Source organism: Phaenicophaeus curvirostris, chromosome 10 (assembly GCF_032191515.1).
Source record: "Phaenicophaeus curvirostris isolate KB17595 chromosome 10, BPBGC_Pcur_1.0, whole genome shotgun sequence".
Classification (NCBI taxonomy): Eukaryota; Metazoa; Chordata; class Aves; order Cuculiformes; family Cuculidae; genus Phaenicophaeus; species Phaenicophaeus curvirostris.
The window spans coordinates 2,067,506-2,085,299 of NC_091401.1; the positions used below are offsets into that span (position 1 = coordinate 2,067,506).

At 47.7% G+C, this 17,794-nt stretch overlaps 1 protein-coding gene across 1 annotated transcript in view; it reads left to right on the top strand.

Moving 5' to 3' along the window:
• The first annotated feature begins 2,463 nt into the window (after positions 1-2,463).
• Positions 2,464-17,794, top strand: part of INPP5D (inositol polyphosphate-5-phosphatase D) — a 56,860-nt gene continuing 41,529 nt past the window's right edge. Inside the window, exons 1-3 of the mRNA XM_069865030.1 lie at positions 2,464-2,606; positions 4,960-5,182; positions 9,858-9,921. Coding sequence (XP_069721131.1) covers positions 5,049-5,182; positions 9,858-9,921 — 198 coding nt within the window. The 5' untranslated portion in view covers positions 2,464-2,606; positions 4,960-5,048. The remainder of the gene's footprint in view (positions 2,607-4,959; positions 5,183-9,857; positions 9,922-17,794) is intronic.

The following is a 17,794-nucleotide window of genomic DNA, read 5'->3' on the forward strand; positions in this document are numbered from 1 at the left end:
TTTGGTTTTGTTTTCTGTTGGCCGTTCTCTCTTCTCACCTTTCCCTTTGGCTGCTATCTTGAACATCACGTGCTCCAAACACGCACGACCTTTGTGTGGGGCTCTCTCGCCTTGAGGCCTCTGACAGGCTCGATGAGGGACGTGCAAGCTGACAGCGTGGGGACTGCGTGGGGACAGAGGGCAGCAAGTTCACGCTGAGCTGTATTGAATAAGTTGTGGAGAAAGTGCTAAAGAGGACACTGGGCTTTCTGCCCTAGAGCTGCAGTTACCTTCTTCAGAAAACTCCTTTGGCTTGTGCTGGTTAGGTGTGTGTCTTCTTGCAGTCAGTGTAGGACTTGCTGGCGACTCTGTCTTTCAGGGCTTGCTCTCTTCTCGCTTTCAGCAAGGTCCCGGGGTGCTTCGCTCTTGGGATATTCCTCGACCACCTCTGCCATGGATTTGGGGCTGCCTGGCTGTGTTCCCACGGACTTCTGTCTAACTTAGCCTTCTCCTTACTTCCCGTGCTGCGTGTTTTTGCTTCTTGGCCCTTTTGCTTACACTGCACTGAGAAGCTGCAGTTTCTCATGTGTGAGAAACCCACAGCCTCACGTGCTCCAGTTGTTCCGTCTCCCTGGGCAGTGACAGCAGAACCCACGCAGGAGGCCAGGAGCTCCCTGTGTTTGGGGACAGGGCGAGTGGCAGGATTGGCATTGACACCAGGATGGAAGCTGCATGGTCAGGACAGGTCTGCAGAGGGAGCTCCCAATTTATAGTCAAGAGGGGGAATACTTGCTGGTCTTTCTAACACGAGTGCTGAGCTATGACCCACACAGCAACCGCTGTCATCGCTCACAACCCAATGGCTTCGAGCACGGCTGTGGTTGTTACGGAGTATATTGGCATTTGAGACAAGTGAGTCAAGCAAACATCACTGCCCCACTTCCAGCGAGCTGCAAAGCCACAAATGTTGGAAGAAGGGGATCTGACCAAGCCCAGAGCAGCCTGAGAGTGCTCAGGGTAGGCGGCTTTCAAGCACGGACAGATTTTCCGCAGGTTTCTGAAGGAAACAGCCCCAGTTTTGGTGAGAGAGAGACTATTCTGAGGCTACGGTGTGAGTTGAAAGGAGTTATTATGCAGTGAGTAGACAAAGGGACTAACCAGAAATGAATGGGTACCAAGGGAGACACGTCAGAGCAGATGGAGCTGGGAAAGCTTTCCCCACGCCTCTGGACAAAATTCTGTTCTACGAACCAGGCTGTGCTTGTTTGCTGTTTGCTGTATTGTGTGTGTGCATGTGTGGGACGGCTCCAAGGAAAATATGTTTGTTTGCTCTATTGCTGAAGACAAACACATGCTTTTAATGTGCTCTCAGAGCGCATCCCCTTTGGGAATGCTTAGCGGGTCCCATAGGATCCTTTGTCCCGTCACCGCTCAGGTCTGCGAGTTTCTGCGTGTTCAGTGTTCCCACCCTCGCCTTGTATTGCTGGAAGCTTTCAGGGGCAGTGGGAGAAGGGACCCTGGCTTTTCTCACTCTCTAGGTTTCTTTCAGGGCACTCGGAGGCTGCCTGAACCAAGGAAGTGACCTCATGGCCTTCAAAATATGCCTGTAATTTGCTGAGCTGCTCCCAAGCAGCAGGTCGGTAACGTGCTGGGCTGGAGTGGCGCGGAGTGGTTCAGCTAACCGGTACTTTGTGAGTATTGCTCATGTGCTCGTTAGACGTAGGCGAGAGCCTAAATACACCTCTGTGGCCAATAGCCTGTTAAGGATGCCTAAGGAGGGCATGTTATAGCTAGACTAGAGCAAAGCTATCTGCTGTCCTATAGACTTAACTCCCTTATCAGGCATACTACGAAATACTTCTTTTTCATGACATGAAAACACATGTTTGAGAATTTTCCATCTGACCGAGGCTGGCCGGGCCCTTGCTGATGCACTGTGCAGACTGGATACCTGTGGGGGTCTGGGGTGACTGACGTGCATCTCGAATGATGCTGCAGAATGTATTTATCTACTGGTCCTGGACAGGAGGCTGAGTTCACAGGCAGCTGGTACAACAGTACCTGGATGTCTGTAGCAAACCCACATCAGATCAAGTGTTTATTGCCATGTCTGAGAGACACCTTGGAATAATACCCTAACATGGGGAAAATAACATCTGCTTTGTCCACAGACTGCCAGAGCCACGATTTTTTATTATCCAACATCAAATACGTCCCAGTTCTTTGTCTGTGGCCTCATTACCTCAAGTAAGTTTAAATGAAATACTGCTGCTGCTGCAGCTGTCTAAAAGCTTCTGTTGAGTCTGGGTCGGATTTGTCTGACAGACGTACCCGTTATTCTTTTGTTTTACCATAGCTCTCAGCCGGTGCTTTGTCCCAACTGTGGGATGACAGTGTAGACTTTTCAAAGCACGTCCTGTTCCTTGTGGAAACCTTAGGGCTGTGCTGTCTACATTTGTAGTATCGCCGTACCAGCCGCCCCATAACTGGTGCAGGATGATTAGTGCATTCCCCCTCTACGGCAAACACTCCAGCTTCCCTCTAGGTAACTTCTATAATCTCTTCTTCCCCAAATCAACTCACCAGCCTTCTCTGACGCAGGTGTGAATGGAAAGAAAATGAACGGTGTAAGTACCCGTGGCAGAACAGCCTCTCATCTCTGTGCAGGATAAAAGTTGTTACCACCGTCCTTTGGGAATCAGGTAGTTCAGGACACGCACACGCGTGTGTGCTGACCACACAGGGATCAGTCCTTCTCCAGCGCTGCAGAGTTCACGTGCCAGCACCAGGAGAAGTAAAACCAACAGCGTTTCCTCTTCAGGCAGCGTTGTGAATGAGCCAGTAGGGATCGCAGAGCTGGTTCTGTTAGGGGATCGGAATTCATCTTTGGAGCAGCTGGAGCTGTGCTGTGCATTCTTTTGGGACCAAGAAGTACGCAGGGGAACCAGGTTGCACATCTTATTGCTACAATCATTACACCATGTCCGGACCCCATCCCCTTGTTTATGTCTCCGAGTCAAGGAGTTGTGTGGCTGGACAGGGGGCTTGCACATTCGAAGGAAACAGCAGCAGTTTGCTAAAAGCCAAAGCTGGTGGAGAGATGGGTAGGAGTTAAGTACACAGCTCACAGTTTCACTTGTCTGACCAGGGCTTGTACCTCTCTCTTACCTTGGGTTAACTTGCAGTAAATCCAACCTCTCCAAGGTGAAGCTCTCCACGCACAGTTTCATTCCAGCAAAACTCATGTTGTGCAGCAGCTCTGTCCACTCTGCAGCTACACGTGGGTCCTCGCACGGAGAGCACTGTGAGGTCAAGCAGCGGTTTGACACGCAGAGCTGCTCTGCTTCCTGCTGCCGCTGTGCCCCACAGCTGCTGTAAGAATCAGACACCCCAAAGTGCTGGTACGAGTGAGGCTGGCAGCACACTGTAGCCAGGCAAGAGTGCTGAAGGAGCTGCACGGTCCCTTTGCCATGTGTAGAAACACTTCTTTCTGGGGGAAAATGGTGTTTGTAATCACTCTGTAATTTTTTACAAGATCTTACAGCTACTTTCCATGCAGAACCAGCTCATGGCATTCAGCATCTGCCTTGATTTAAGCTCCTGAAACCATAGGAGTCTAGATCCTAAGGCCCTCTGTGGATGTGGGTGAAGCTGAAGGGTAGATCCAGCCGAGCTAATTTTGGGTGTAGACAGTGCTTGCTCAGCGCAGACAGGAAGCCCTGCACGCTGCAGTTCTGCCTGGTTCACATTGCTCTATGCAGGCCACACAATTTTGAGCTGCCGGTGCCCACAGTTTAGTGTCGGTGGCAAAGGTTGAGCAGATGTCTGGATAACTGGAAGCACCGGGAGGCCAGGCAGGGATGAATACTGGGCTGTACTGGTTCACTCTCCCTCTCCGTACCCACAAGTTCTTGTCTCTCCTGGCTGGGTGATGGGCTGGTCTCTCCTGCCTTGCTGTCCGTGCTGCTGCGTCACTCCATCTGTGATCCAGCACGGTCCCACTGCTTCTCTCTGCTCTGGGAGTTAAGGGTTGCAAAGGGCTAGCAGAGCGCATGCCTTTCCTTGGGACTCGCTTTGTACCCTGAGTCCCAGCTCAGTTGCTGCTTTTAGGTGTAGCTCAACCATGGATGTGCAGAGGTGGTGCCTTCGCAGACAGAGCGTTTGGAGGTACAGGAGAGGCAGCTGATTTTGCCCCACAGGCAGCACCGCGGTAGCGATGTCCCTGCTTGCTGCAAACATGCCCCTCGATGCTCCAGCTTGGAGATGCTGCTCTGAGCACGCCACCCAGCACAGACGAGGGGCAGATGTACAGACAAAGAAAAGGGAAGTGAAAGCTCCAGTTCTCTGCTCTCTGACGCAGGCTGCCAAAAATGGCTTTGCTCCATCCCACCTTCGGGGATTTAGAATAGGAAAGATCTTTGAATCCATCTCACAGTGGCTGACAGGGAGCTTTGGTCACAAATCCCCGGAGCAAATCAGCCTCTACGTCTGCTTCTGTGCACAGAGACATGTAGGGGTAGTAATTTTTCAGTTTTTCAAAGTCTCCTCCTCGCTCCCAGCTAGATGCAAGGAGTAGACAAAGCAGGAGCGGGGCAGTCAGTGCTAAGTATCCTAATGCACGGTGTTTTTCTGATCAGTCTGGGGTTTATTTATTCCCCATGGAGACCTGTAGAGAGTAGGGCAGACAGACAGGAAGAAGATGGAAACTCAAAGCGTCTGGCAAGTGATCGTAAATGGGATGGCAGAGCTGGGGACTGAGCCGGTGGGGGAGCACAAGGGATGCTCAGCTGGGACTTGGTGATCCAGGGCATGAAAGGGGAGGGAAGGGCAGGGAACACGGGCTTGCTAGTGACCTCAGCTGCAGCACGAAGAGGGAGAGCGGGGGCTGCAGGAACATGTCACACTCACTCTCTGAGCTGTTTGAGTTGAGGAAGTTGTCCGCGGCTGAGTTTCCTTTCCCTCTCTGTACTATTGAAACAGGAAGCTGGTGAGCTGAAGCTGCCCGATCGTTACACACAGACACCCAGGCAGCTCCTGCCTTGGCATTCGGGTTTCCTCCAGTTCCAGAAATGGATCAGTGCTGGTACCATGGCAACATCACTCGCTCCAAAGCCGAAGACCTGCTCTCCAAAGTAGGCAAGGATGGCAGCTTCCTTGTGCGGGCCAGCGAGTCCATAGCTTCGGCGTACGCGCTCTGCGTGCTGTAAGTACAGCATTCACCCTCGCGCTTCACGTGGGCACCTTTGTCCCGGCTCGTGCAGGGTGTTCCCTCCTGCACCCTCTCCAGCACGGAGGCACACGGCCACGGCACCCGCTGGGAAGGTGCAGCCCACGTCCCAGCGCGGCTGCTTTCACCTGCCTGGGCCACGGGGTGTGGAAGGGTTGCGGGAGCAGGGCTGGGCTGAACAAGCCCATATTCTTCTACTGCTGTCCTGCTCGTGCTGTTCTTGCCTCTGATTCAAAGGGACCCAATAATCAAAGATACTGCAGCTGTGCTCGAGAGAAAATAAAACCTCTTGACCACTCTTGTTAGCATCCTAGCTCAGGTATTCACATTTAACAGCTCAAGTACTGCTTGGTGCCCTCCCAGGTGCTTTTCTTGCCCTGGTTCAATGTGTTTGACCCACAATGTCATGTCCCATCCAGCAAAAGGCTTCAAAGAATTCCTGGAGCTGTGTGGTACACCTGGCTCGGTGATGAACCCGTCTGCATCGTTAATGTGCCTCGCAGGGTAAACCCCTCATGTGGGAAATAGGGAGAGGAGAGAAGTGCTGGCAGCTCTGAGCCCTCTGTGCCAGGTTGGGACTGGGGACCAGGGAGCGATGCCTCCCACCCTCCCTCTGCGGGGGTAGGTGATATTCCTGGAGGCTGGAGGGTAGTTGGAAGAGGGGACTGAAGGCAGAAGGTGAAATCTGAAACATTTGACTTTGCATTACAGAGAGATAAGATGAGCTCTGTGCCTGGGAGAGCTCAAGAGAGCCTCTGTGGGACCCCGTTCTGCCCATCACATCATCTTTGCTGCCATGGTGCGGCAGTTTAATAAAACTTGTTTCACCCTTACCCCACATTCAATCACAAGCAGGTTTCTCAATGCTCGGTGTAGTTTCTTTCTGAAAGTATATTTCTTGCAGTGGTAAAGGCGGTGCTGCCGTTTATAAGTGGGGTCTAACTGCTCGTCTCGGAGGTCAGACTTGTGGTGAGAGCAGAGTCTGCTGCGGAGGATTCATCGGCAGAGGAGCACGGGGCTGGGGACCTGCCCTGTGAGCGTAGGTGTTGGACTGGCAGAGGTCGCTGGCTGGGTAACGGAATCGTTCATGAGGTGCAGACAGACTCTATGCCTGCCTGGAACAGCTTGGGGAAGAGTTTTGTCTTGCTGGATGGAGCAAAGAATGAAGGGCAACCACAGATGAATAACCAGAACGAGCAGGAGGAAGGAGGGGCAATCACGTAGCATGGGCTGAGGGCTGGAGCTGCGAGTCAGGGAATGTTTTACTAGGGCAGACCGTCGCTTCCATTGAGGGTTTTCAGTATGACCACTTTGATTTTTTTGCACACAAAATATTTTTGTGGAGCGGTGGTGGGGATTATAGAAAGGGGAAGGTGCTGTAAAAATGTCGCCTGACACACATTTGCAAAAGTTTTTCCATTGTAAATGTTTACGCAGCCAACTTTGAAAGCCTTTTGTGACTTGAGAGACATGGGATCAGGAAATAGAAACAATATCATGACCAGCATTTTCTGAACCGGGAGCCAAAGGTTCTTAAATCCATTCTGAGGTGGCTAACATGAATGGCTTAATTAAAGAAATTGGGAGCACCCAGGTTTCTCAGCCAAGAGCAGCCGGATCTGCGGTGAGAAGGTCTGGCATCCATTACAGTCTGAGAGATGTCACACAAACTTCTCTCAAAGTATTATACCTGACAAGCTTTCAGCTTATGCTGGTTTGCAGTTCATTTATGAAGAGAAAGGGTTAAAGGCGGTGAATCAGTCTTTCCCGGCCAATGTCATCTTGAAAAAAACAGGCAGCTCTGCTGAAGCTGAAAACTTCCTCAGAGATGTATCAGTTTCAGCTGTTTTATTGACTGGAAGGTGTTTGAAGTTTGAGCTCTTGGGTCAGTCCTGTTGGAAAAACAGAGGCTGGAGACAAAGAATGGGAGAGGGGAGTTGAAAGCCTGACTGCTTTTCTAACAAAAAGCGAATTATGTTGGAAGTGAGAAAGCGTCAACTGTGTGTAGATAAGGAAAACAAAAGCCCATGAAATTTGCTCTGAAAAAGAAGTGTCATATTCAGAAAAGCTCTAATATTTATTGGATAGATCAGTCAAAATCCAGCAAAAGCACTTACTAGATGATAGAAGGAAATATTGATTTTCTTGAGAAGCTGCTTTAGAAAAATGGTGTTTGTATAAATATAGATGAGTAAAAGAGGTGTCTTTTCAGGGCCTTTTAAGCAGCTCTTTAACTTACCTGGAGAGGAATGCCTGGATCCTGAAATCGGAAAGAGCAGGCTTAGCTTTCGCAGTGTGCTGCCTCAGCTGGTATCGTTCCTCCGAGGGATCGTCTCTTGGTGTGTGAGTGGCTGCAGGAGTCTAGAGATGACCCTTGAAAGGCAAGCTGCAGCTTTGGGATCCCTCTCAGATCCTTTGGGATCCCTTTGCCTGTGAACCCATTCCCAGTCCCCTGGGGGCACCGTGGCTCTCATGGTGCACTTGGCACCATGTCCCGTTTGGAATTTCCAGGACCTCCCAGCATTCGTATCATCACCTGCGCCTAAAAACATGCACAGCAGGAAAGAGAAAATACAAGCCTTGTCCCCTTTCCTCCTCTGGTTGAGAGGACAGAGATGACAAAGTACTCAGAGACATGTTTAAACCGTGGCTGATGTGATATCTACGCCCGACACAGCCTGAGCAGTGGTTGAGCAATCCTGAACTCAACTCAGTTTTCAGGGTGGACCTAGAATGTGACAGGAATTGTGACCACATAACTTGACTGTCAGGATTCTGAGGAGAGAAAGCCAAAGGGTAGGAATGGAGTAAGAGTCGTCTCCATCCAGAGGCACTAAATTAGGGGACTGCTAAAGAGGGTTCCTGCTTTAGGTACTAGGAAGGGTTCCTTCCTGCTCCTGTCTCACCCAACAGCCCTTCTTTTCTCATCTTCCATTGAAATTGCCTGCCCTCAACTTAAACTGCTTTCCAAGTATTCTGGCAGCAGCCTCATCAGGACTGTGTGATGGGGCATGTTCTGTGAAGGTAACAAGGTGGGTCCTCTTGTGACGCAAGAGCCATTGAGCTGGTTTGTTTATCAGTTTCATGATCTCCACACACATATTTTCTCTCATCAGCTGCATGAGCAGTTCTGCTTAGCCCTGTTTGCATATCAGCTGGAGGAAATGGTGTAAGAGAACTGCATTGACAGATAAAACCAGAGCCCAGGCCCTTCCTTGGTGCGTATCCTCATCTGAGTTGGCTGCCACGGGTTTGGTGAATTTGGCTGCGTTGTGGCAATCCAAAGCAGCAGGGGGATCGTGCCAGCTCTGCACCAGATCCTCGGACGTGTGAATGAATGAAATAGTCTCACATTGCTTAGAGCAGTGGCGTTGAGCTCTGGGAGCAGTTCTAGTTCTGTCCTTTGCGTTAATGCCATCAAACGACGCAGGTTCATGTGGATACAGGACAAAATCCTCCAGACACTCTGGAAAAGCTCAGCTATGATTTATGAGTTATTTATTTTCATTCCACTTGCTCTTTGTGTCTCCTTGCCCAAAATCCTGGCAATCCCTTTCTCTCTCTCCTGCATGGAATGATTCTGAAAAGGTGTGTGATGAACCGACTCACAACAATTATAAAAGAGACGAGGGTTTTTTATTGTTCTGCCTGATTTCCTCAGCCGGGCATTTCATGATAATTCTACAGGTAACGCAGTGTTTCGGTTTCAGCCAAGGAAGCTCTGGGAGTGGTTTCTGTTCTTCCCTTTGAGAGAAAGGGGTTGAAACCAGCATCATTTGCTGGCTTAAAGCCACGTTGTGTGTTTTAACATAGAGCTTTGCAGGTGACTTAAAAGATTTGATCAATCTGTTTTTCACTTGGGAGAAAGGTAAAAAAATGCATTTTTTTTTCTTCTTAGGCAAGCTCTGTGAGGCTCACAGCTGCCGAGGAAGGTCACGCTTACCACCTCGCAGCCCTGCTGAGGCTTCCCTTGGCCTCTTGGGTGTTAATGTGACCCTCCACCTGGCAAGACTCCTCCACCCCCCCTTAAATAAGAATCTAATTGAATTTAGATGTGACAAAATGTTCTTTATGGCCGATCTACAGATGCACATGGACAGTGCGCATCCACACTAGGAGAGCGAGGTGGGTTCTCGTTTAGGCTGTTGTTTAGGATTTGTGCATGGAAACACATCTAACAATCAGCTGGTTTACTGTGATTTAGCTGAAATCTATTATTTGGGGTTTTTTCCCAGTACAAGTCAATGCATGTTCTAGCCCTTCACTTTACTCATTCATTGCTGATTTTGGCCCTGTGTATTTTGGATTTCTGCTTTTTCATTCCTTCCTGAGACGCCCACTCTACTGACAGCTAGAGCCATTTGGTGTTTTCTTTCTTTCCGGCCAGAAGAAGAGTTGAGTAACTCACTCTGAGCCTGATGCTGATATCACTTTCTGCAGTGGCATCTGCAAGCGTGTCTCGGTGACCAAGAACACTTCAGGTTTGTGTTAGTTCACACACTCAGTGGAAAGAAATAGAGAGAAATGTTTTAAACTCTTGTACGTGAAGCCATTGATGTGTCTCAGGTTCTTCCAACAGGAAAGGGAGGAGCACCACAGTGCGATTCCCTTCTGGACATGGTCTAACCAGATCTCCTCTGATCTGTTTCAGGTTCCGAAATTGTGTCTATACCTACCGAATTCTGCCAGATAAAGAAAATAAGCTAATTGTCCAGGTAAGCCATGCTGCGTGCTATTAGATCCTACAAAGATGCGCCTAAACCCACTCACTGCTTTCTTTCAAAGTGGTTCTAACACCAGTAAAAAAAAGTATTTAAGAATTTAACTAATGCCTCTGGCAGAGCAGTGCTAGCCTCTAGTCCACTGCTACGGCCCTCAGCACACGATCGTTAAACTCTGTGCCTTCAATTCAGTGGCACTGCCATGCTCTATAGAACTGAAAACCTCAGCTCAAGCAATACCTTTTTCTTTGAAGCCAGCGTCTTGTCTATACACTGTGGATCCTTCAAATCCAAAACTGCAGCACAGTTTTACCTAGACCCAGAGAATGTAAATTGAGTTGTGATCTCAGGATCCAGAAAGCACCAGGATTGAGGGCAGGAGATCTTCTGTTTATTCCTATTCTGCTTTAGGATCCTGAATGAGCAACTCCCTCTTCCTATACCACCTCTCAGCCCTTGTTTTCTCAATATAGATAATGAAACTTGGGGTGGGGAGGGAGGTGTCTTCTCTTAGAGCCTCAAGAAGTGAGCATGTGTTTACTAGGAGCAGTGGGGGCTATAGCAAGGGGTTGGAACTGGATGGGCGTTGAGGTCCCTTCTGACCCAAACCATTCTATGATTCTGTACATTGCAACTTGGGAAGGTGGGAGTTCCGTTTCCCAGTTTGAACTGGACCTTTAAGTGTTTTGCCATGACAAAGGGTCTGTTTTCGCGTGCAGGTATTCCAGCCTGCTCACAAATCAGAGCACTGCAGCCATGAGAAATCTGCATTTCTCTCTGCTCTAGCAATAGGCACCTCTTATGCTGGATCAAGGTTTACAAACAAGCAGGAGATGCGACTAATGTCCATCAACTTGGTCTTTCCCCACTGCATGCACCTTCACCTCCTCATCTTCTAGTTCCCCATAAGGAATTCTGCAGAGTATTATGTACAAATAAATATGTCCTCATCGTCTATGGGAAGTGGTTATTATAGTCCTGCCTGGTCCTGACAGTGTTATTAGGACTCCATAGGATCTTTATGACCGAAACCTTTTGAAACCTACTAGACCTGTTCAGGAAATACGATCAACTGGAAGTACACCCAAAGCGGTTTGTAAGATTCCCTTGGCGTCTGTGTTGTGATTGTGAGAGATTTCTGTTGTTTATCTGTTGTGGGATGTGGAGGGACTGTGGTGGAAATACCTTTGCGTGCTGTGCTGTGCTGCCAGGAGCTGTAGGTTGAATATCAGGAGTAGGCTAAATAAAGAGTGGTGTTAACTCATGTGTTGAAGACACACCACCTCCCATTTTGTGCTGCTTTCTTCCACTTTCTGTGGGAGAGGCAGAAGAAGGGGGGTGGCTCCTTCTGGCAACAGAGAGATGCAATGAGGGTTGTAATTGAGGCTCAGAGTGACACGGTCTCAAGTTGTTGGCTGCTGTTCTCGGTACGTCGTTCCAGCTGGGCCAGACTTTGTGGTTGCATGTCTGTTGGCTTCTGGATAAACCAAAAACTAGTTCATGTTTTTTAAAACATCAGATTTTTGACAAGAATAGTTCTGCTGTGCAAGGACAGAAAAGCTGTCAAATAGGAAGAAGTCTGGACGTTAAAAAAAAGCCATTAGAAAAGAGTCTACTAAACCTATGGAATTGGAACAGGAGTTAAATTAATACAGCAATTAGTAGATGCTTCTCATTTCTGTATTTATAAAAAAATTAAAGACATAGGAAAGATGCAATACTAAATCCTGAGATCATAGAATCATAGAATCATAGAATAACCAGGTTGGAAGAGACCCACCGGATCATCGAGTCCAACGGGCCCTGGTTGTGCAACGTGACCATTTTTTGCCTGCACAATTCTCATTCCTGAAGCGAACAAAGTCGTCTCCCAGCCCAGGGCCGAGCTGCTGTCATGATGGCAGCAGGTCCAGAAGATGCGCGATACCACAGCTACACGCACAGCACTTGTGACGTGACAGCTCTCCCTCTGCCACTCTGTGGAGTTTTTTCACCTTTAAAGCTGCTTCATGGTTTTTTGAATCATGGAGAAGACATTTAATTTTCTTTTTTTTTTTTTTTTTAATTTAGAGCCTGGTCCTGCACTGGCAGTGCTACTCAGCGTCATATTTTGCATGGTTAAATAAACTGCTCGAGTACAGCTGGCAGAAAAGGAGGTGCATATTTTTGCATTGAGGTGCACATTTTTGCATTCACGCTGAAGAAAAAAATATTTGCATATGTCCTTCCCTCATTCTGTGGTGGGACTACATGACCTGCCATCGGGTTTCTGCAACTGCAGCAGCTCGAGAGCAGGTAGCATAGTCAGGAATCCCTCTTGCCTACCATGTTCTGGTGTCCCCCCAAAACAAACCAGGCTACAGAGGTTACAGTCATAGACTTTTTTCCTTTAAAGACAAATGTAAAGTCTTCCATTTCTTTTCTGGGACTGCTGAAAAGTCCTTCTATTAAGCAGACTTCAAAATATAGGCAAAGAAGTCTATGGCTTGGATGAATCAAAGATGCATCCTGCTGATGAAAACATGTTTTAGGAAGGGGGGAAGAGTAACAAACCCCCCTTGAAACACAGGATCTGGAACAGTGAGCGGAGCTCTTTGTCCTTTGGCTGAGAACAATTAGTCATCAAGATATCTCTGTTAGCCTGTGGATTCTCTCTGCAGTAAAACATTGAGAAGCTGAGGCAGGAAGACAGTGAAAAACGTAGTTACGCAGGGGTAGGGGCACAAGGCTGAGAAGCAGCTGCCCCCGAGTTAGCTTGGCCACTGCCTGTAGGGCGAGTCACAGCTGTGGTACTTCAGCTTTCGTCTCTGTAAAAAGCAAGTACGATTTTCCCTTGCTCAAAAGGGGAGGCATAGTTAATGCAGAGTTGCTGGAAGTTTGGAGACTAGCTGAGTGTAATCCCGTTTGTGCCAGAGAAGCGGAGCAGCAGAGTCTTTGGGAATCACAAGATCAAACTAAAGACGCTAAAACTGTCTTTCTAAGCTGTGTGCCTATAGTCAGCTCTTGCCATCCAGGCTCATACAAGATAAAACTTTCCTATGGTGTCACTTAAAGCATCTCCTTTGTGCAACTGCTGGAGGTTGACCCTCAGAGCTGCACAATCCGAATTCCTTGTGATCTTAGCATCTCCACAACGAGGGGAAGTGCTCTTGTTCCCATTTCACAGATAGGGAACTCAGTCCTGCTCTGTTAAGGAGGATTGGGCCACCAAAAATAATTTTAAATAGCTTTCCCTTGCTGACTTTCCCCGGACCAGATATATCAGTATCCACACCCCCATGTTAGGTGTGCAGTCAGAGCTGTCACGTAGTCAAAGCTGAGTTGTATCTCCATAGTCAGCAGGAAAGAAGCGGGTTTCTGACCTGGGTGTGTGACCTTGGCAGCTCCTGTCTCTCTCTCTGTTGCCTAAAGAGCCCAAAGAACCCCCTCAGACTGCCAGGCGTGGCAGCCTGAAGTCAGGGAAGGAGATTCTCCTTGTCTCCTGTTCAGTGTGAAAAGATGCTTGAGGTCAAAAGCGGCTGTTGAAAAACTGTGGTACTGCCTTTGCCTGCTGCTTCACCCTGCGTCGCCTTTATAGGCTGCAATTTTAAAAATTCTCTGTCAAGGATATAACCTGCCTCCTGAGGGAGGATGCTTGAAAGAGGTGGTGAGAAGGAAGAAGACGCTGGAGTGGGCTGCTCAGTAAATACAAATTGGTGTAGGGTAGCGTGGTGGCATCTCTGAAACCTTGTGGAGTTCGGTCTCTCCAGAATTCTGGCTCCTCTCAAACAGGAGTTTGCAGCTTGTGTTATCTGGTGGATGATCGGCAATCTAGCTGCTGCGCAATCAGTCGTTTCTCCGTGGCAGCTAGATTGCATCTGAGTTTACGCCTGTTGTCTATCAGATAACACCTCATCAATCACTCGCAGGATCAAGCGCTCGGCGCACACTGCTCTGCGTTAGGGCTGAGGGGAGACATCCCAAAGGACGCTTGTCAACACTGCACGAACAGGGCTGTCACCAAACACCTTCTGGCAAGGCTGCCTTTTCCTTCTCCTCCTTGCAACCTGCTGGTGTGTCTTTTTCTTCTGTTGCCCTTAAGTCCACTCTCCGTCCGTGCCTGTCCAAGCTCTTGCTGCAGGGTGGGTACCTGCCTTGAAATGTTGGGGGTTGCCAAAGATCAAGGCTTCCAGTTGCCCACAACACCTTGAATAAAGTTTGTGTGTCCTGGCTGCTCCACAGGAGAGGGCAGAAACAGAGCTCGGCTTGCGCAGGAGTAGGAGCAGCTTTAACTTTTCAGGCAAACTAGAAAATTGAAACAAAATCCCAAAAAATGCATTCGGGTGAAATGTTTCATTTTCAACGTTTCCGATGTTATCACAGTATTGCCTAGACGTTGAAGGAAAATGTTATTTCAGATGGAAAAAATGGATTGTCCTCTTGAATAAGTCCAGATAAGCAATTTTGAGACTTTTTTACCCTTTCCTTTTTCTTTTCAAGTTAATGGAGGCGAGTGGAACCGAATGGTGGCCGTGCCTCGCATAGCACATGTTCCAACCCCCTTCAATCTTGAATAAACTTTTTTTTTTCTAATAAACTTTTTTTTTTGCTTTGAACAAAACTGTTTGACCAGCTGCAGAGTTTGCACTTTCTGCAGATTACCTTTCTTCTCACACTAGGCAAGAGATTGTGTTACAGCACGGAAAACACCAGTATTTCTAAAGTTACTGCTTGCCTTTTTCTTTGCACTTCACCCTCCCGGTCTGTCCGAGGTGCCCTGGTGGAAAGCAGCGGTGTGCGTGCATCCTCCCACCTCCTGCTCCGTGGGAACTGGGGGAGACATCAGGTTTGCAGTTCTGGTGCCAGGGAATCGTTTCGGTGAGCACAAGCACTGGCTGCATTCGTGCTGAGATTCACCATCACTGCAAGGGCTTTAAAAATAAATAAGTTCTGTTTATACCTGCTGCTTGTTGCAAGGAGAGGACCTGGCCCTATTTACCTGTAGATTTGGCTGCCTCCGGTGAAAATGATGGGTGCCCTGGCAGTGCTGTTCTACACTGAGGGATCATCGAGCCCTTTTTTGTCTATTTTTTTCTAGTCAGGCTGTGTGCAACAGGAAACAAATGGTGCTGTGAGAGCAGTTAGAAAGCAGCCAGCGGCTGTGACTCACGGCATCCACCGACACTGAAGCTGCAGGTTGCCCTTGCACTTGCAGCACTGGCTCCCAGAAGGTAGGAGAGACGATTGATTCGTGTATGGGGTTTCCTGCTGAAACCCTCCCTCTCCAGCACACTTCTAGAAGTGTATTTTGGGGGAAACACCTAGATTTCATAGAATCATAGAGTCACCAGGTTGGGATAGACCCACCGGATCATCGAGATTTGTACTCTGGATGGACTTTGTACATCAGATTTGTGCTCTGTCTGCATATGGGTTGGCCAAATACGTCAGAAAGACCAAAATGCTTTGTCCTGAGGTAGGTGAGACACAGAAGGAGAGGGCTGGTCAGCAGGATTGTCTCTGCCTCTAGGCACAATTTGTCCTGGCTTCTGTTTGAGTCTCACAGGGTGGAGCCCAGCGTAGAAGCTTCATCTGTCCTGCTAACCTGCTCTGAAAGAACAGCTGTACGGCTGCCCATCCTGCCAACGTGATCTGATAAGAGCCTGAGTTTAGGTCAGTTCCTGCATTCCTGGTGTCGCTGCTGTTGTCACCAACATCAGAGGCAACGTCTGGCAGTACCGAATCCGCTCTGAGCCCTTTGTAGAGAGAGGCAGTTTCAGGCATTCTCTACGTAATCTGCTGTGCCGCTCTGATCTGTGTGGCCAAGGAAAGGTTTGCTATAGGAAGGATTTTGTGATTTGCCTTACATTTTGCTGATCTATCTATATCTGACCAAAACCTTTCTACTAGGAATTTGCACTTGAGCTGGTTTCAGTGGGAGATAACGCAAAGCAAAACCTTCTGGATGATGCTCACTCATTCACAACGTTGTAAGGATTTTCTGCTCGCTCAGGTTGATGTTGAAACCTCACAGACCCCAGTGAGGACAGAGCAAGCACAGGGCCCCCCAGGATATCACTTGCAGGCTGCATGGAGACTGTAAAACATCTATGCAGTCGGCATCTGCGCTGTGCGAGGGGAAGGGAGAGTGGTGCACAGGGGGCTTGGAGGGAGCGTTCCAGTAGGAAGCAGAGAGGGGGTCACCCGGGGAAGAGAGAGAGCTAGGAAGGTCATAGAATCATAGAATCTCCAGGTTGGAAAAGACTTCTTGGATCGTCGAGTCCAACCATTCCTACCTGTCACTAGCAGGTCCCAGCAAAGCTTTGAAGTTGGGGTCCTCACTGAAGAGCCAAGAGCTCTTTGGTGTTCAGAGCCACAGAGCTTCTGTGGGGAAGTGGGATTTTATGCTTTGAATAACAGTGAATTTCAACAGAAGTTCATTCTGAGGATGGAATTGATTTTCTGTTACTACCACAGAGAACTTGCCCTATTTGTGGTGCTCCATTGGCACTGAAGGGCTGAGGTATAATTAGGGTAATTGCTTTTCTTGGATAGAAACAAGTGGACAACTAGATAATAATTAGGAGTAATATGTTGAAAAATGGTTAGGGAAACACATTTCTAGTATGCCCAAATAGACAATTTAATTACATTATTTTTCATTTAATTACTGAAAATGGTAGATATTCCAATTTTAATATTTCTCAATATAATTTAATGTCAATTTAAATCAGTTTGTAAAAATCTTTACAGTTTTTACATGTAGGACTGAAAATAATATGCAATCAGAGCTTAGCAAAGTCTGTGTGCTTCGTGTTTCTGCAGATGATCCAAATCTGTTTATACAAGGAAAATGTTTTGTCTGGTGTTGCATCTAAGGGTAGGAATAAACGTAATGTATTTCACAGGTTATGAAATACTAAAAGAAGCAGCATTTAATAAGAGAACTGGGTATTTCCTGAAACATGCACATTCCTGCTGTGAATATCTCAGTATACAAATTTCTTCATACAAACAAACCATATCCAGCTTTTGTCTAGTTTGAACCTTCCAGAAAGTTTCCAGTTTCCTGAAAATATATTAAAAAAAAAAAGTTCAGGGAAGATGGCTTAAATCAAGTTAAAGTGATATTATTATTTTGGTTTTCAAGCTTCAAGGAAATAAATAGGCTATTTGAAAGCTGATGCATGCCATGAAGTGAAATCACTTTTCCGTAGCTGGATGTGGTTTCAGATAAAATTTCACTCTGAAGAGTGAAATGTCAAAGGATGTCATCAATTTTGGTTGCAGTCTGCCCTCCAATTCACGTGTGAACGTGAATAAATGTGTTATGTCAGAAAGCCCTCATCATGCTTAAACGATCGAAAACTCCATGTAGGAAACCCTCCCTGAATGTACAAAAGCAATTTCCAGGTGCTGCAAAATACTTTAAGATTCAGAAGATTAGGGCTGCTAAGCAGTAACCAGCTGAACAATTATTGGTTTAGAAGAATAATTGTTTTACCTTACTGCCCTTCAATTACCTGCAACCACGTACCCACCACCTGCTCTTTCCTACCCCGCTGGATCTTTCAGTTCCCACTAGAAGAGCTCTTAGCACAAAAATGGGGCCAAGAATTTGGCTGGGGAGTGGGAACCTTAGAGTCTAGCAGCACAGAAACTTTCTCCAGCAGCAAATATAATCATAGAATCATGGAATGGTTTGTGTTGGAAGGGACCTCAAAGCCTTGAACCCCTCCAGCGATGGGGCAGCCACAACTTTTCTTGGCAATCTGGGCCAGGGCCTCCCCACCCTCACTGCAAAACCATTTGATTTTCTTATCCTTTTTGTATTTCCAGAGAGTTCTGATGAAGCTTCATAACTGAATTTAAAGTATTCAGGGATATA